At 34.0% G+C, this 20,839-nt stretch overlaps 1 protein-coding gene across 4 annotated transcripts; it reads left to right on the forward strand.

The window, feature by feature from the left end:
• The first annotated feature begins 3,492 nt into the window (after window positions 1-3,492).
• On the forward strand, window positions 3,493-15,879 carry LOC140827738 (uncharacterized WD repeat-containing protein C2A9.03-like). 4 transcript variants are annotated; one of them, XM_073190541.1, is made up of 10 exons: window positions 3,493-4,185; window positions 5,082-5,227; window positions 5,460-5,627; window positions 5,723-5,818; window positions 7,099-7,233; window positions 7,405-7,515; window positions 12,756-12,847; window positions 12,916-13,021; window positions 15,120-15,206; window positions 15,335-15,879. In XM_073190541.1, exons 2-10 carry the CDS (start codon window positions 5,102-5,104, stop codon window positions 15,746-15,748), a joined length of 1,335 nt encoding a protein of 444 aa, XP_073046642.1. In that variant the 5' UTR covers window positions 3,493-4,185; window positions 5,082-5,101; the 3' UTR covers window positions 15,749-15,879. The 4 variants fall into 4 exon arrangements, with proteins under 4 accessions (XP_073046642.1, XP_073046641.1, XP_073046643.1 ...); XM_073190540.1 differs by having other exon boundaries at window positions 3,494-3,844; XM_073190542.1 differs by having other exon boundaries at window positions 3,496-3,844; window positions 5,732-5,818.
• Window positions 15,880-20,839: the final 4,960 nt, after the last annotated feature.

Genomic DNA, 20,839 nt, shown 5'->3' on the forward strand with positions numbered 1-20,839 from the left:
GTAATACAAATAAGTCAAACACATACGCACAATTCATTTGTGCCTATTCAAGTGTACACAAGACTCAATAGAGCATTCCCAGTTATGCTCTGATACCACTCTGTGTGGGGCCCTTAGCTCCTAATCGTTATTACAATGCAATTAGATTAGGATTTAATTAATCACAGCGGAAAACGGGTTTAAAATTTCTTTTACGACGAGCCCAAAACATCTCTTCTAGATTTATAATACTAAAAATAGTATTTAATCTCAAATCATAAAACATGCCCACACGAAATCAAAACCAATCATATACAAACAACTCATATCCTCGGGACAAGCCCCGGTATATAGATACATATACATATATACTGGGAACAAAACATAAACATAAAACCTCAGCCCAAGCTGTGGCTCCCTCCAGAAGTACCCTCTCTGGTCTCCTGATATCCTGGAGTACCTGCCATTGTTATACACACAAAGACAACAACAGCCTCCCTTGGGGGTGAGCAAAGCTCCGTATGGAACAACTAATCATATATACCACATATATCTAAATAATGATATATGGTATGCAATGCATGTATGTCGTGGAGGTATGAGGTCAAATGCCCATCCACTGAGCACATGTCAGAATCAATCGAATCGCTATCAAATCAAATCAATGCTCGAGCTGGCACACCGGCTGATATGGGAATACACATATGATAGCGTCGACGAAGCGCCATCAATCCCACATCTCATATCCAATCATATGGGGCCACAATTGTCTATGCTTTACGGGTCATATAATACCGGCATAGCGATTGTGTTCACAAACCCCGGAATCCAATCAAATCATATCAGGGTATCCAAGGATCATAGCTCAACGTGCATGTCATGTATCGATATATGCATAAAATGATGTGTGTTAACAAAACATTTATTTTGTACATCGATACTCAAATCTCAATGTCATGTATGCCACATCAAATCATCAAATAGGCACATAGACACATATTCCAATCCAATCCAATCCATCCAATCCTATATCATATAATACAGATACCTGTCGTATGTTACCCGGTCGCAACATACCTCAATTCTTCGTTTCCAGTTGATGTAGCTTTAGATTGCAGTATAATAATCTATCTACATCAATAACATACTCATTCCAATCAATAACATACTCCAAAATCATTAATATGAGTTTCAAATATCATTTGAAACTTCAAAAATTCATATCAAATCAAAATCATATCATAATTCAATTCCGACTTTGAATATGAGTTTCTTGTCTGTTATTCTACTACATATCAGAATTTCAACTTCAAATACATGCTATTCCAGCACTTGGATATTTAAAGCTGCTGGAATCAAAAGAAAATTACCTCAGTCAGAAGCCCTCGACGCACAGATAACAAATATATAATTTGTTTCGCGTTTAGACAGCGTTTCGAAGTCGATTTAGAAGAAAGAAATCAAAATTCCTTCGCGTCTCTCGAATTCTCTGAAATTAACTGACGGAGGAAAAGGAAAGAAGAATTTATCCTCATCCCACCGCCTCTCGCGCTCGGACGGTAGAATTCTCGCGCCCGAGCGCGAGACATTCTGTCCCCGAGTTGCATTTATGCCGCGCTCGGGCGGTAGAAAGTTACCGCTCGGGCGCGGGGTGTTCTGCCCGAACACTCAGAATTTCAACCCTGGCGCTCGGGCGGTAATTTCCTACCGCTCGGGCGCCACATGTTCTGTACAAAATATCAATTTTGTACTAAATTGGCGTCCGGCCTCCCCACTCGAGCTCTTACAACGTCAATTCATATTCAATATTCATTTCTCAAATCATTGTCACGATATACATCAAATACATAATCCATGACAATTTCATTAATTATCGATAATCATATAAGATTTACGATAATACGATACACGGTCCTTACATATATTTTTATATATATATATATATAAATATATACATATATATATATATATATATGTATATATAGAATATCGTGTACCCGTTTGTAATTTCGGGTAGTAATCTATTACCCGAAACCAACCCGACATTTTTATATCGGGTTCGGGTTTCTACCCGAACATAAAATTAAGAAAAAAACCGACCGATCAGGTATTGGTCGGGTACCCGATACCCGATCACAATCGCCCACCCCTAACGATGAATATATAACACACTAAAATACACACACACACACACTCTGTTGGGGATCGATATAAAGTTTAGAGGGGGAGGGAGGTGAATAAACTCTTTCTTTTGTTGGACGTTTTTGCAAAGGGTGCTAGAATCCTGTTAGAGATTATAGCTTATCTTGTTCGAATGTATAACCAGTAGATCACAATAATAAGTGCGGAAACGATATGATGGTATGTGGTGAAAACAATAAAACAGTAGGCAGTAGAACAATGGTTGTTTCTAGAAGTTCGAAGATAAAATCTTCTACGTTTCCCCTTCTTATGTTTCCAGAAGGTATCACTAAAAGACTTTGGTTATTACAGTACAACACTTGTACACATCCACTTCAGTAGGGCTTATCCTTTGCCTACTGAAACTCTTAGTCTCTCAACACGATGTAAATGAATACAACAAAGTTCTGGAAAGACTCTTTTCCAGATTGTTAACTATTTTCAATAAGATATAGTAAAGTGTTTAGCTTGAAGAGATTACGAAACAACAACACAATATGATCTCAAAAGATCGAATATTTATAATAAAGCGTGTGCTACTTTTCTGTATGTTGAGCTTGAAGATAAGTATTAGTTGATGATAACTCAAACTAACTTTAGAATAATCGTTGCGTTGGTAATGAATAATGTTTGTTTTCTACAAAGGATTTGACAATTATATATAGAAAGCTTTGAATCCAACGTCTATAAGTGAAAACGACTTCTGTGACTTCTGAGCAGGATCAACTTTAATACCTAAAAAAGTTCTGCAGAAAGCTTCAAAACAATCAGTCTTGTTTCATACCAAAACTAGTAAGTAGCGTTAAATATCTTTGTTCAACATTAATGATGCATTTAATACTAGTACTATGTAAAAAGTAACGGTAACATTTAAGACTAACGATCAAGTAAAAGATGTCAAGTTCTGATAAGTTATGCTTCTGCTTTTCTAAATTCTGATTATGTTCTTATAAGTCGAGTTCTGCTTCTGCTTTTTATAAGCTGAGTTATGCTTCTGTCAATTTATACTGTCTTCTGATTTAGCTATAACGGCCTACTGGTTTTGACTATCATCACCACAGTTAAATTAAGTCTAACAATTTCTCAAGTCTAACACAAATACACACATATATATATATATATATATATATATATATATATATATATATATATGTATATCTTTACGTGTCTTTTGAGGCTGGTGTATCACGTTAATTGCACCACAAAGACAACACTTGAAGATAAAAAGTTATGAGGAAGTTATAGGGAAAATATATATATATATATATATATATATATATAATATTTACACTTGTGAATGCATTACATTTCATTTTCATCTTTGAGTTTTCGAGAATATCATTAACGTAAGCATTGAAGAATGGGAAACATATTATACACAACACACTCATGAAATGTGAGCGCATGCATTCGCTATCATTCCCATCTCGCTTCCCAATACCCATTGCCGTTCGCCACCTTCTCTCTTCATCCTTTGCATTCCGCCATAGCCCACAAGCCAGCTCTCGTTAATAGAGAACTCCTCTCGGTTGAAATTCCGTCCCCACGAACAATTTCATCTGAAAAATCTCACCTTTATGTTGAAAAGTCGAAGAACCCGCTTTGAGTTGTCCGCTCTTTTTCAGTTTTTTGCGAATTGAAAGTGCTGAATCTGCTTTCCCTAGATCTCTCTGCTTGCTGCCAGGTACTTTACCTTTTCTTTTCTCGGTAATCTTTGAATCGTTTTGTAGATAGATAGTTTTTTCGTCAGTTGCATGCAAGAGCATTTGCTGCTTTGTGTTCATGATTTGTTGCTGATTAATGTTACTTTTACAGCGGTGGAGTTGGGTTTTGGTGTAATAGCGATGGGTGTTTGATTAGTTGTCTGTGTCACTTTTGGGTTCAAATGCTGTTTGGTTTTGGTCGATTAAATTTTGGAGCATTTTATTGAAAACATTTTTGGATTCAATTGGTATACAAACATGGGATATGAGAATTTGAGGATTTTCTGAAGCCAATGATTGATTTTCAGTCATTTTGATCCGGGTTAGTGGCATTTTCGCTGTATTTAAGGCTTTAGATTCAAAATCAGCGTCTCGATTCTCCTGGTTTAGAATTAGTGATTAGTGAAACCTTCCCCCCACCCCCAAGCATTTTTTCCCTTCAAAATTGTGTCATTCTCAATTCTTGCTGGATCGTTCTGTTCAATTGGTTTAGTTCCTTCAATATAATTGAAATTGCCTGTATCTTATTTTTATGGACTTTCAAGTGGAATTTGATGTAAAAATCACCGTCTCTTTATAAGAATTATAGAAATGTTGGTTTTGTTTTTTTTTTTTCCTTAAATATTTCGAGAAATTATTTTATGGTTATTGTGTCAAAGAATGCAATATAAGATTGGTTTTATTTTTTGAAAAATACATCTTTTTGTGTTTTGTTTTGGTTTTGCCGAATGTCATATCAGGTAACCCGTCGGGTCAATGATGCCGTGTGGTAAATTTGGTTACTGGTACACCAATGTTTAGAATTTTAAATCTAAAGTAATGAGCGAAATACAGTACTACGATATATTACTTATGGGAAATGGTGAAATGTTGATTTATAGGAATGATTATGTTGGAAGATGGAAATATTATTCCAAGAGATTGACAGATTGTGTAAAGGAAAATGTGATGGATAGTTGTTTTTATATTTTGGGTTGGGCTCTGTTAATTTTTTGCTTGTGGGTTTAGTCATTGAGTTCGTGAAAAACTAAAATTATCTGGTTCTAGCAACGTGTATTTGTCTGGTGGCAGCCTACATTTTCTGTTTTGTTATCATACTTTATCATGCAAGTAAACACACATGAAATTAATAAAACATCCCATAGACATATGGTAGGCATTAGAATTGCTTTAGTTTACAAGTTCCAGGTTTTGTAATGATATAATCAAGTGTTGCAGGCTTTGAAGAAAAAAGAAAAATGTCATATTATGAGGTTGGTCAGGTGGAATATATGGTGGATGATGGTGATGTCACCGATTCTGTAGATACAATTGATGAGGAATATTATCCAGCTGAAGATGCAAATCTTGATGAGTATGATATGGTTAGTTGATGTTCAAAGCATTTCTTGAGATATTTTCCACCTTTTAGTGATATTATGTTATTACAAATTAAAAATAAAATGTACCCACGTTAGGTAGTGTTTGGAAAGCGGATACTCTTATGTTTGTATATGCGTAAAATATTTTACCTTGTAGATGCATGTGCATTTAACGTGGGTAATGTGTGTGTTAATTATAAGTTTGTTCAATTTGATTGTAATTGTTTTTGAGCAGCTCATGAAGGTGACTGATACATCGGCCGCACAAGCAAGAAACGGAAAAGATATACAGGGTATACCATGGGATAGGTTGAATATTAAAAGGGAAAGTTACAGGCAGACAAGGCTTGAACAGTATAAGAATTATGAGAATTTACCTTCATCTGGTGACTCTGTTGATAAGGTTGGAATTTTGAACAATTCTCATGTTTTTTGTTGTCTCTTCAAATACAATCATATAAATTTAATACAGGTTCTTTGTGTGATTCCTTTGTCGAATCTTTGAAGGGATATAGACTGACAGAGAAAGGAGACAAATACTTTGATTTCTTTCATAATACAAGATTAGTAAAGCCTACAATCCTTCATTTTCAGGTGTGTTATTTTTGTTTTCAAGACTTACCATCAATTTTCACATGCATTCAATTATGGTTTTCATTTTTATGTGATTATCTTTATATTTTGTCTTGGAATGGGAATTTAGCCATTTATATATTGTCAATTTTGAGGAATCAACAGAACTTGGAAACTTTTTTTTTTACAAGAGCTGCATTGCTGGTTTTGGCTTGTGCAACATGAAGTCATCACGGACAACATACTTGAAATTAATTTGCCTTTTAATCATACCAGGAGTTAGATTGAATTTGATTATCCGATGTATTTTACTTTTAAGGTGGTGGATCCAACCTTAAAGCTAAACTGAAGTTTGAATGTGATCATGAGATAGTATGTGGCGACCATCGTGGAATTACTTGGTGGTTTGAATTTTCAATCCAATGGCGGAGTCAATAGTTCTTTTGTTGGCATTTGGTGATTCTATGACCAGTGGAGCTAATGATTTCATAGAACCTTCTTTTCTTTTTTGTCTAATAGCACACTGAATTGGCGAGTATGACTAATGATAAGAACTCAATATCCAAACATATTTGTGTGCATAAATAATAATGAAAAAACATATTCTCATCTTTAATCTTCACTGTTATAGCTTTCATACTACCTCAAGAATGAAATTTTGGATTCAATCGCATTATTGGACCTTGTGTTTATATATTTGTTTTTTGAATTTGTGCTTTATTCCCATCTGCGCAAGAGTGAAATGATTGTATACTACCTGAGTTCTTTTTTGTTTTCTTCTTGCTTTTTTTCCATTGCTCCACAATCTGACTTGTTTTGAATTATTTGGGTTTTTATCAAAGGTTCATTTTGATTGATTTCATGAATAATAAATATTTTGTATTTATCTAGTTGTTTTGTTCTTTACTCTTAACCTATGAAATTGTGCTTTATTCTATCTTTGCATCAATTTGATAATTCATACCACTTGATTTGTTTTTTATTTTTTATCTGTTTATTTAATTCTGTGTTCTTACTTTTCAAACAAGACTTATAAGTCTTATATCTGGTTGGTTGTGGGCGTTTTCTTGTATATTTGGAAGTGTATTACCTGTAATTTCTTTTACTTGCTTTAGTGGATAATTTTTAAAATTTTCTAGTTGCTTTTGCGTTCCTTTTAATTGTAGGAAACTCTGTTTAACATAATATTGCAACAAATTAAAAAAAAAAAATCTTGAATAGGCTTATTTCTTTACTTTGTCTTGCCATGCGTTTTTAAATCAGTATACCACAACTGCTGATATGTTGAATGTTACGTGCAGCTAAGGAATTTGGTGTGGGCTACGTCAAAACATGATGTATATCTTATTTCAAATTATTCGATTATGCATTGGTCATCTTTATTCAACAACTTGACTGAAGTCCTCAACTTCTCGGGGCAAATTGTGCCAACAGAGGTACTTCAATCATATCCACTGGTCTTTTTCATGCTTCAAAAAAGGAAGGGAAGCATGATCCTTCCTGCCTCATATCTTATGGTTAAATATTTTATTATTTTTTTACATTGTCATTCATCTTATTTCTCTTTTTTATGATTTTACTGGTTTTCCTCGTTTTTGTTAATGTAGAGAAATCCAGGAACCTTATTTGAAGGGTTCACTCAAATGCAGTTAAGCACTTTGGCTGTGAAGGATCGTTTTATGGTGGTAGGTGGCTTCCATGGAGAACTTGTCTGCAAGGTTAGCAGACATAAATGAATTATGTATAAGCTAATAATTGACTGCTTATTGTTTTTCCCCTCACTTGGCATGCATAAGTGTTCTTGATTTTGGATCTTTGAGTGGACATTTTAACAGTCTTTCGGAAATATTTGATACATTGAGGGATATAACTGAGGACTCACAGTGATGGAAATTTCATGACTAATTAGCTGTAACCCATGTCATAATTGTTTTTTTTTTATTTTCATACAACAGTCCTATCATTAAGGTAAAAAAACAGGGATACAAATACACTAGGGCTGCCCATGAGATCTACAAGGACATTAACTCATTGAACCAACAACTAACCACCTTACATCTAACATACACAGATTACTCAAAACCTCATACAATGATCATCAACTCTCTGTTCTTCATTCTCAAATAGCCAATGGTTTATTGCACTCCAAAAGTGAAACATGACAGCTGCCATAACCATATACCTCATCTTTGCCAGGGAGGAAGTCCCTTGGTAAATCCCTGTGAAGGCCTTTAGCAGACCTTGATGAGAACCCATGAATTTGTTCAGACCTAGCTATTCTCGAATTTTGGTCCATAGAGAATTCGAGAAGTGGCAGCGCAAAACAAATGATCAAAACATTCGATAAAATTACCATAAAGAATACATTTCTTCTCCACTACATAAAGCTATCTATCTTTAGTCAAAAATTTCTGATGAACAAACAACCATACATAGAGTGCTAGAACCTGTGTTTAGGAATGAGGCGATTCTTCCACACCAGTCTAGTTTCCATAATTTGGGGCACTCAACAGCGCTATAGAATCATCCACCGAGCCATGAACCAGGATCGCATCACATATCGAAATTTTTTTCCTAACAAGACGAGTCATTTTTACGTATCACATCCAGTGCATGTGATATAGAACACAGTTCCTACATCCAATCCTAAGCATCTTCTCCTTGTTCTACCTGGTGCAGAATATCCAAACATAAAATGGAACAAAATCAACATCCCTGAAGGGTTAGCAGTATCACATATGGGTGTGAAACAATTTCAATAAAAACTTGGGACTAGAATATGAAGAGTGATATTGAATAAATGAAATGTTAATCGTGATGCATGAGACTCTAAATACTTGGTAGTTGGAATCAGGATATTATAAGTCTAGACTCCTGATCATCTCTCGTGGTGATATGCTTATAACCAAGGTTCTAAAAAGCGTGAAGCATGACAAAATGTTGAGGTCAAGCTTCGAGCTTTATGTGTTTAAGTGAGTTTAGTACGAGAATAAACGTGGAAAAATATATTTTTAGTTTTTAATAGAATTTCAGTTATATCAAATCAATAAATAGATCGAACACATAAACATACAAATTTAAAAATAAATTTATAAATTTTGGAAATTGTTTTACTACCAAAAGCAACATTGAAGAATATTTTGGTGCCTTTAAGGGTTTTTTTTTTATAAAAAAAATATCAAATATTTAAAATCTAACCTATAAAAAAAGTTAAATTAAAATCTTTTTAAAAATTAAAAGTTAAATAAAATTTTATCTAAAAAACTCATGCTTAATGTGGTAAACCTTATGTTGACTGCTTTTTCATGCTTTTGCCAAAATCAAAGCTTTTTCTTTACGTTTCACGCTTAATCCATTCTTTTTAGAACAATGCTTCTAACATGTTACCTACTCCTTCAGTCTGGGTAAACATGTGCCAGAGAGCCCCATCAATTTGGGACACGGATCCTCTGCTGTGCAGAGGACAACAGCACTTTGTGCTATTTTATTTTTGTTTGGTTTCAATTGGACTTGCAAAACACAACCCAAATTGTATTACAATTAAAATAAAAAAATTAAAAAATTAATTCAATGATAAATAATTGAGTAACTTTACTTAAAAATTAAACCAGAAATTTTTTATTAAAGTATAAATTTTTAATTTTATATATATATATTAAATTATAATTGAATTTATGTTATAGGAAATACTGTATATAATTTATTTATATTAAGTTAAATTAATTATTTTAAAATTGGATATTATTATATTAGTAATAATATTTTTATTTGTTAACAAATTTTTCGTATCAGGAAAAAAAATTCTACTCTAACCCTAAAAAATGTTTACTTGTTAAATTTTTTTTCATACTTGTTAACTTATAATTTGTACACACCAAATAAATTTTAAATATCAAATTCAAGCAATAAATACGTGATATTAGGAGTCGTTCTACTAATGTTTTCAATAAGGAGCTGCATTTAGAAAAATACACTTCCATGAACCTTGTGAAATTATTTTAATAAGTATAAAGAAAATATTTTTATTCAGTGGCATATAAAAATTTTATAAAAAAAATGATTATATCATATATCAGATTTTGAAAAATCTCAATCATTTTTCATCTATAAGTTTCATGTTGAATACTTCTCGAATTCTAACAAATCAATATCAGATTATGAAATACTAAAATGATGATTTTTTTGTTTGGTCGTTCTAAAACAATACATTTGGCTTTATTTGCTGATATTTATTTATTATATTTTTATCATATGATAAAAAAAATTTGTTTTATATCTGAGTTGATGATTATTTATCATAATACAATTTGTATAAATATAATTTTTTAAAAATAAATTAAATAATCTTGAAAATAAAAATGTGTACATAATCAAATTTATTAATGTAGTTGGATTGAAAAACAATTTAGGTTAAGAGTAAAATTAATTTTTTAACTTGATCATATTTTAATTTGCCAATTTATAAGTAGTCCATGTATCAATCAAGTAATTTATCATAATTCATATATTAATTTGTCAATTGATAATAATTCTTGTGCCAAAATAAATTTTAATCTATAAAATAGTTTACGATGATGGATGCCCATAGCAGATCAGTAAGAAATGGGACAAAAATGGTTGTCCATTCAAAACAATATATATCTATATATAGTGGACTTAAAGCTCAAAATTTTATATGTCACTGAGTAAATTTTTTTTTCTTATACTTATTAAAATAATTTCACAAGGTTCATGAAAGTGTATTTTTCTAAATGCCGCTCCTTATTGAAAATATTAGTAGAACGACTCCTAATATCACGCATTTATTGCTTGAATTTGATATTTAGAATTTATTTGGCGTGTAAAAATTTTAAGTTAACAAGTATGAATTTTTTTTAACAAGTAAACATTTTTTAAGGTCGGAGTAGAATTTTTTTTTTTGTGATATGAAAAATTTGTTAATAATAGAAATAAATTATATACATTATTTTCTATAACATAAATTCAATTTTAATTTAATATATATATATATATATATATATATATATTAAAATGAAAAATTTATACTTTAATTAAATTTTTCTAGTTTGGTTTTTTAAGTAAAGTTACTCAGTTATTTATCATTGAATTATTTTTTAATTTTTTAATTTTAATAGTAATACAATTTGGGTTGTATTTTGCAAGTCCAATTGAAAAAAAAAAAAAAAGAGAACAAGACAAAGTGTTGTTCTCCTCTGCACAGCAGAGGATCCGTGTCCAATTTGATGGGATCAAAATGACAGTTTGACCCTAATATCATTATCTTCAGACCTATTCACGGTCTATGTTGTAGCTAGAACTAACTGCCATTGCCTTCGGCCCAACCATAATTCCCTGAGGCAACTTGACCTGAATTTCATCGGTCCTAACCACGGTGGTGGAGGCAACTTGACCTGCATGTCAACCTATATGTTACTCCAAACCCAAATCAAGTCACTTGGCTCACAACAACTAACAAGTGGTGGAGGCTGAAAATAAATACTCAAGCAAATTAAGAGATCTTCATCAATAACACATAATCTCATTATCAATGACCCAACTAATTCACGTTCCCATGCAACCAATCATTTCCAAATATCTATAATATTATATCATAGCAGAGAGTGCTATAATAACTGTTTTTTAATTAATTTGGTGAAGCCTTGAGCAAATATTTTTTTCCTTTTTAACAAAAATATATATATTACTTCTAGGTAATTTAACAAACTCGGGCAAGATTCTCTTCAACTTCTTACCGTACAAATAACTATCGATCTTATCTTTCCCTCTCTTTCATCCTAGATTTTCTCTTAATTTTTTTAATTTTCAATCTTTCATGATTTATGTCAATGCAATCATCGCACATCTATGTCTAATTTCAAATTATCAAAGCGTATCTTATTTGCACACATGTAATGCGTGTGTTGGGCGCTAGTTCAAATTAAACTAGATACTTTTGCCTCTCTCATGTTATCAGTTATCTAGCTGTACACACCTATCGATTCAGTTCCATGCCACACGAGCTCACGGGGATCACAATAATCTCTATCCGTCAACATATGTGACACACGAACTAGACAATCAAGCATACATTAGCTCACTATATACACACAGCATGTCTAATACATTTGGGGTATTCATTGGTACCAGAGTTGAATTACCATATTCCCGAAGTCCATAGTTTCTTGATGTTTTCAAATATGCATATAAAATAGGAAAGTCCATTTTATTCATTAATAGAGTCGTGCACAATTCAATAGAAATTCTCTATTCGACTAGTTTGAGTATTAAGGAATTTTGGGATCCTCAAGTTGGCCATCTAGAACTTTGACCTCCCCTGCCAGAGATCTCCTTCCTTTTCGTGGACTCCACCATTAATACCATTCTAAAGTTTTTCGTTAACCAAAAATACTAGCAGCATGCCTTGAAGTAATGGTTATGCAGAAGGGTTCAGCATTTGCACTGGATAGACTAATGGTGGTTGTGGAGTATATGAAAGTGGAAACTGCTAATATATTGTGGTGAATCATGGTAGCTCGTCAGATGATTTGAGTGCAAGAATTAGATATTTAAAGAAGTAGAGAGTTCATAGGAATGTAAATTATGAAAAATTGTGTGTCATAACGCACTTTATTTAGATTTCTGGTCAAGTAATTGGTGCACTGGTGGAACAGTTTGATTTCTCAAGACTTTCTTGGTTCAAGAAACACTAAGAACATGTGTAAAAATTCCTAATCCTAGAAGAAGCATCTGAACAAATATAGAAAATGTTTCAGTTCAAAGTTAATATACACTCTTCCCCTTGATTACCCCGACTGCGTCCTCGAGTTTTTGATCAGCAGAATGCCACTGAGAATTGCACCTTTAACTCCAATTGTTGTGAAATACTGTTTTGGTAATATTGTGATACGGTTGGCATTTCCAAATTGCCATTAGAGAATTTATATGGTCAACATTTCAGAATGTTGATAAACCAGGCGTAAGCTTTTGCGCAAGGACCACATATGAGGAGAATGCTATTACAAATGCCATCGAAATATTTGACTGTTCCAGGTATTGTTGTGATTTGATGTCCTTTATTTGTTGACTTGTTTGCACTGTTTAATTTACTCATTTTATAGTGGTGGACTCCATTTCATGGTATCCAACAATGACTGTGGTGTAAGAGAATATGACATGGAAAGGTTTCAGCTCTTAAACCACTTCTGTTTCCCATGGCCAGTTAATGTGAGTTTTCTTTCTGCAATGCATTTTTTCTCTCCTTTTACTTGGTTCTGCATGCTTATTGGTTTTAAATCTTTCCATTGGATCCGTCCTTCGGGTCACAAAGTGATCTAATAGATGGTCAATTCAACTCTTATCAAGTCTTTTAGTTATTAAAGTTTATTTCTGGAACTTTCAAATTTTTTGTTGCTCCATATGATTGATCATTAGAGCATCTGCTACTTAAATGATCTTTTAATTTTTTTTAGAAAATAGTAAAATACCACCTACGCCTATGTGGTGCTCGGGGGTTCTCACGGTTATGCAAGCAGACACGAGCCACATACTTGCTGTACTTTTAAACGTAAAGTAAAATGTGCATACCTTCAAAAGAACAAAAGTAAAACATGTGCATGCTATTAAAACCTAATGGTCCACAATTAAAAGGTGTGTTTAATCTTTCAAGTCATTTCAAAATAAAACCTTAAAAAACATTCTTACTGAGGTGAATAAAATAGGATAACATTTTAGCGCATTCTCAAAAGAAATCTCAGGTAATATATTCTCTAACAGGTTAAATATCAACATAGATTACGTGGAGACATCCCTCTAGGTAGCTGGAATAATTTTATTTTGGTATGAAAATAAGTAAAAGTTATATCATGCCAAGTTCGAGTGTGCTCTTTGCTCCCCGTCTCCTTTCTTTCCAAATCTATCGCAATAACCTTCAACAAAGAGGTATTTCTTTCCACAGCGAAAAGATATCCCCTTCGACAAAAACTTTGAAAAGCCCGGATAAGTTTGCCGATGTGGCCTCTAAACACCCCCTTCATGTTTGAATGATTAGGACTATAGTTATTTGAGGCTAAAGACGCACTAAAACACTACGGTTCTTTGGGGCCTTCAGTACAAGGTGAAGGAAATAACATTTGGCATAAATTTAAAAAAGTCACATATAAAATGATTATACTATAATATTACTTAAATTAAATTAAATATATTTCACAAATATATCAAGCTATGTAAATAAAAAGTCCATTAATTCATAATTTTGCGTAAATCATAACTTCAATGTGTCTCACAAGTGCATAGTACACTAAGGAATAAAACTTCAATAAGGGCCGACGGCTATCTGATTGGAATCAGTAGAAAGCTAGAAATCAAACTTTTTTTGCTCTTAGTATTTCTGATTTTCTGCTGTTGTGTAACGGTGTAATTATAGTCTGAAGTTTGAGGGAGACTGGGGGAGATCAAGAGTCTACATGCCAATAAATGGCGCAAGGTTTTCCGTTATTTAATAGTTATGGGCTTTAGTAATTGGACTTCAAAGTTGGTTGGGCTTGGCTTTATTAATTGTACCACGATTTATACATTCATAACGCGCTTTTCTCACACGCTTAAAGCGCGCTTTTCTTAAGCCATGCCCCCCAGGTGCATGGTGCGCCTGGCTGCGTCTGTCGCCTAGGCGCAGCCAGTCGCTCGCTTTTAACAACTATGAATTCAGGACTGTCAATAAGTTTGACTTCGCTCTTTGTTCCCATCATCTCCTTTTTTCCAAATAGACGCAGCCAGGCGCTCGCTTTTAACAACTATGAATTCAGGACTGTCAATAAGTTTGAGTTCGCTCTTTGTTCCCATCATCTCCTTTTTTCCAAATCTATCACGTGTACCTTTTCAGTAGAGGTGTTTCTTTCCACACCTGTACCTTTTCAACAGAGGTATTTCTTTCCACAGCGAAAAGTTGGAAAAAATATTCCCTCTGAGGCAAGAACTCCTTGAAAAGTCAGGGAAAGTTTCCCGGTGTGGCCTCCAACCACCCCTTTTATGTATGAATAATTTGGACAATCTTTAGCATGACCAGTCGCAATAATTTTAACCAACCCATATACTTTCAATTCGTGTGGAAAATGAGGTAAAAAAAGGACTAATCAGAATAAGAACATGTTGTCATGTGTGCTTGTATAGAAAATACCACCTATGCCCGTGTGGAGCCCTGGAGGGGAATATTGAAAATGAAGAAACTTGAAACATACAGACCTTTCAGATGATTCTGATTGTGCGATAATTTTTGTAAGACAGTGTAATATCCCCTCGAAATTGATGGAAATTCCACATGATACAGCACACATCCATGAACCCAGACGGCAAGCTTCTGACGGTAGTTGGAGACGACTGCGATGGAATACTTTTTGACACTCACAATAGGAAGGTATTCAAGTATTTTCGAGTAGATTTTCACTCAGCTTCATCACATAACTTAGTAATATTACGTTTTAGGTGCAAAATATCAACCTTACTATTAATTAGCATGCTTCCCATGTGTGTTATTATTTGCAGAAAATCGCCTCAATAGTTGGCCACCTAGACTACTCGTTCGCTTCTGCATGGCACCCAAATGGGAGGATCTTTGCCACAGGAAATCAAGATAAGACGTGCCGAGTGTGGGACTTGAGGAAACTTTCCATGCCTGTAGCAACCCTCAAAGGAAATATTGGTGCATTTAGATCTATCCATTTCTCTAAAGACGGGAAATTTATGGTTGTAGCCGAAGCTGCAGATTTCGTGCATGTGTACAATATCCATGAAAATTTCGAGAAGAGGCAAGAGATTGATTTGTTCGGGGAGATATCTGGTGCATCTCTAAGTCCAGACGATGAATCTCTCTATATTGGAGTCTGGGACCGAACATACGCAAGCTTACTACAGTACAATCGGAGACACTCCTATGGATATCTCGATTCGCTCGTGTGATCGATCATATTCGATCATGTCTGATTACATAGTCATAATTATTGTACAATCTTTTGTCTGAAACATGTAGAGATTGAATATATGAATCTTGTTTCGTATTTATATAGTAGAAGTTAAAAAAGAAACCATCATGCTCTTGGAGAATTGCTACTGATTTTGAAATTTAAGAGAAATATGACCATGAACTTCAAATCCACGTTTGCATATTTATATTGTGTTTCATGTTAATTATGATTAGTTTCAAATTCAGCAAATAATGATGTTATCTTAAATTCATTTTAATTTGTGTAATTAATGTGTAAATAAGTAAGTTATGAATTTAAGATCTGATTTATTGTTTTATTATTTAAAGTATAATCAAAATTCATTTATTTCAAATACATCCCTTAAATGTATCACAAAGAGAGAATTTGAAATTCATTATAATTATTATTGCATAACTTGATACGAAATTCACTTCAGTTTTGTCTGCAAGTCGATGAATTTAAAAGCAATGGATTTGAAATCCATCATATCTGATGTAGAGCCCAAAATCAGTACACGTAAAACATATGTATTTATTTACAATTTTAAATTATTTATTTAAATTAAAATGATTTTTGGCGATACATGATTTATAAATTTGCATTATTTTAAATTATTTATGCTTATGTGATGCACGTTAAAATGTTTTCTTGAGTTTCATGTTTCAGACGATTATTCGATGCGGGATCGAGGAAAAGATATCGGCGACGATTCTGGATATTTTAAAATGTGGTATTTTATTTTAAGTTATGACTGAGGCATTTTAAATGATTTATTTAGTTTTTAGCATTTTAAAAGCCTAAATTAATTATTAGGTGATTTTATGATTTTAAATTTTAAAAGATTTGTCACTTGTACATTTTATTTTAAATTAAGAGATTTTAAAAAAATTAGTAGGGGTTTAGTATTTTAATTAGCTTGTTAATTATTACTTAAGCAATTTTATACCCTTAATTAAATCTAAACACATGCACACACACACGTGTTAGACACACACATTTCATTGCATTTTCATTTCAATTGTTTGAGAGAAAGTTAGAGTTCTTAGCACTAGTAGCAGCCGCCCCTTCCTCTTCAATTTTCCAGCAATTTTCTTCCACTTTTCTTCAAGAAAATCGTGCCACGTTTGTCCCGATCAACCCTCACATCCTTTCCTCTTCGGTATCGTCGTTTGGGTAGTTATAAAGATCAAGGCATGTATATTCTATTGTTTGAGCATCGATCTCGTCATATTATGTGTTGTGATGTTTATTATGCGTGAAAATCTATGTATGTTATGAAAAAATTTGAGCAAAAACGTTTGAAATGATTTTTTTATTCAGACTTTTAGATCTAAAAACGTGTCTGTTGTCATTTCGATTACTTCGAAAATACGGTCGATTTTCTAGAAAAATTTTCAACATATAAAACGTAGTAATTTTTTATACATTCGATTTGACAGTAAATTCGTAATTTTTGGACAAGAAACGAGTGAGTTATGATCGTTTTCGTGAGACCGCTCAAACTGTGATTTTATGAAAATACGTTCTTGACGTGTTCTTGAAGTTTATTTGTTGCAGGCTTCGTTGGGGAACTTTGGAGATCACTGCTGCGTTTAGGTATGTTGAGTATGAGGTTGGGATTATTTTTGGTGCTTCGTTTCGTGTCGATAGGCACTTGGTTGCATTAGAAGTCGTAGGATCCGTGTTGGTGTCAAAATGTCGTGTTCACAGGTTGTGTTGCGTTGTATGATTTGCATCGTTGTTTTGAGGCGTCATGTGATTTTCAATTATCACCATAGCGTCCTAGGATGAGTTTCGTTGCATCGGTTCGAGTTGTTTGAGCTGAATTTTAAAAATTTCATCAAAATGTGTTATTTTGGGTTGGTTGTGCGTAGGGTTAGAGCCGCAATGCTCACCAGAGAGCGCCGCAGCGCTGCCCATGTGGCACCGCAGCACTAGACCTACGGCATTGCTAGCGCCGCAGCGCTAGTGCCTAGCGTCTGTGCCGCAGCGCAGCGCTGTCCAGCGCCTGGCGCTTGTCCATGGTTTTTTAATTCACTATTTTAGGTCCATGTCTTCTATGTTTTGGGAAATGTCCACACATCATTTTTGGATTTTTTTCGAGGGTTGATGTCATGGTTTAGTACGATGATTAAACGAGGTCAATTTCCGAGTGATTTATAACATCAAAAGAAAATGGGCATTTTGGTGGTGAACACGATTCTACTTCTAAGTATGGAATTTTAAGTGCTTGAAATTGAGTTAGTATGTGCAGCAATGGCCTCAAGCGAGATCCAACGAATCCCTCAACGCTATGTAAGTATGTTCGAGGTGCAAAAGAAAATATTTTATATTTTTGAGGTATGCTAAATTTCTTGTGACCAATTATGAACGGGTTTGGAAGTCGGTGAACGTGGCCGAAGACCTCTCCACCCTGGTAAAGCATGATCGGGTTTAGATCAGGATTGAAAAACGGTAAAAAATGAGTAGGGACCAATACACCCGATAAAGCATGTAGAGGGACTTCTATTAATTATGTGAACTGCAATAGACACAGCATCCCCCCAGAATTGCTTGCCCAAGTTAACATGGTTATCGGACCATTTCCAGTAATGTTCGATTCATGCGTTCTACAACTCCATTTTGTTGGGGGGTGTATCTCACCGTCTCGTGTCTTGCTATCCTTTGATCTTTACAAAATTTTGTAAATTCGTTGCAAGATATTCAAGTCCATTATTAGTTCTTAGTCTCTTAATCATCTTCCCAGTTTGGTTTTCTACCAAGGCTTTCCATTGTTTGAAGCTTTTAAATGCCTCGTTCTTTTGCTTTAACATGTAGACCCAAACCTTTCTAAAAATCATCAATAAAGGTTATGAAATATCTAGCCCTCCCTAGAGTGTTAACCTTATTTGGTCCCCAAATATCAGAATGACCATAATCCAAAGTTCCCTTAGTGGTATGCTATGACAAGCAAAACTTGACTGTAGTTTGTTTGCCGAAAACACAGTGTTCACAAAAATCTATTTTGTGCACAAGATCATAACCAAAGATCCCTTGTTTCTTTAGCTCATATATTCCTCTTTGACTAATGTGACCAAGCCTAAGATGCCATAGCTTCGTAATATCTTTTGACTGTTCTGTGACTAAGCTTTTAGTAGGAATGATTGTGTTTCCTTGCAAAACATACATGCCTTGTTCTTGATTCCCTTCATTATGACCAGAGCACCAGAACTAACTTTTAGGACTCCACCTTCAGCTTTGTAGGTATAGCCTTTATTATCCAGAGATCCAAGTGAGATTAGATTTCTTTTGAGGCCTAGGACATACCGAACTTCTGTCAAGCTATTCCACCATTCATGATAAGTTTTATGGACCCTATGCCCATTACTTTGCATTCGGTGTTATTTCCCATGATTACTTGGCCTCCATCCCCTTCTTTGAAGGTTTCAGACCATTCTCAATTTGGTGTCATGTGATATGAACACCCCGTATCAAGTATCAACTCAATCTCTTCCCTTTCAGTGGACACAAAAAGTACTTCAGAGCTTTCATATCCATCTGAAATCATGGCTTGGTTCGTAGGTTCATGCTCTCAGTTTTTTATCTTCTTTATCAAATCTGGACAGTCCTTTTTGAAGTGCCCTTCTTTATGGCATCAGAAACACTTGAATTTGGTCCTTGATTTAGATCGACTTCTTCCTTTACTTTTAATGTTATGTTGCTCCCTTCTTTCTGATCTGCCCCTCATGAATAAAGCTTCCCCATCTCCCTCATCTTTCACTAGTCTATCTTGAGTCTCTTTTGAGGCTGTTTGAACTTCATCTAGTGTCAATGTTTCACATGAAAACTTGATTGTATCAACGAAGATTGAATATGATTTTGGCAAGGAGTTCAAGATCAGAATTGCCTTGTCTTCGTAATCGGTCTTTATTTTAAGATTCTCCAAAGCAATGATGATCTTATTGAACTCATCAAGATTGTCATCTATGGACTTATCTTCGAGCATCTTGAATCCAAACAATCTGTCTTTAAGATGAATTCGATTGTAGAGGGTGTTCGTCATATACAACTGCTCCAATTTTAACCAAACTCCAGCTGTTGTAGATTCTTGATCAACCTCTCGTAATACTCTGTCACTGAGATGCAGAATGATAGTGCTATATGCTTGCTCGAGAATATAAGCTTTCTCGTCGGAACTCATCATCGATGGTAGACTCTTCCCTCCATCAAGGGCTTTGGCAACCTTCATTTGAACCAGAATTGCCCTCATCCTTTTCCTCCAAATAGAGAAGTCGGTTTTTCCGTCAAATCGTTCAATCTCGACTCTGGAGACTCCCATCCTTGACATTGTCGGACTTCCTGAAGAGCTGACTCTGATACCAGTTTGTTGTGAATAATCCCAGCTATTCCTTCTCCCGTTTACGATCAAGAATTCTCCTCTTGATAAGCATATACCCACACAATCACTTTTATTCAACTCAACACTTTTACACAGAAGAAAATAAGAACAAGAACACGAGACACAAGAATTATAGTGGTTCGGCTTTCGAACAAGAACACGAGACACAAGAATTATAGTGGTTCGGCTTTCTTCGCCTATGTCCACTTTGGGAACTTAGAGCAATATGTTATTGAATTCAGAAGAGAACGATACACCGAAGTCGATAAAATTACAACCAAGAAGAAAACTTAATATGCTTCTGATTATGCTCGTATATTTATATATACAGCCATTTCCTTGTTTTGTTATTGACTAACCACTAATCAACTAACCTAACTAACTTGTATACTAGTCACCTAATCTATATACCTATAAAAGTGTGTATAATACACATTGTTTTCCGATTGTGCTTTGACAAGAATACTCTCCTTGCAAACTTGAATGGTAAAGATAAAAATAAGACATAAATGCATCATCATTACTAATAATTAATTGACATTTAGAACATTTTAATTTCCCTCATATATTAATTTTATCGAATAACTCATTTTTATACTATATTTAAATATTTTATCTTTTTAATTTTCTCTCTACATTTTTTCCAATAATTTTTTTTTTAAATTTTGTAATTATATTTTAGTGCAA

This window comes from Primulina eburnea, chromosome 3, assembly GCF_022965805.1.
Source record: "Primulina eburnea isolate SZY01 chromosome 3, ASM2296580v1, whole genome shotgun sequence".
Lineage (NCBI taxonomy): Eukaryota > Viridiplantae > Streptophyta > Magnoliopsida > Lamiales > Gesneriaceae > Primulina > Primulina eburnea.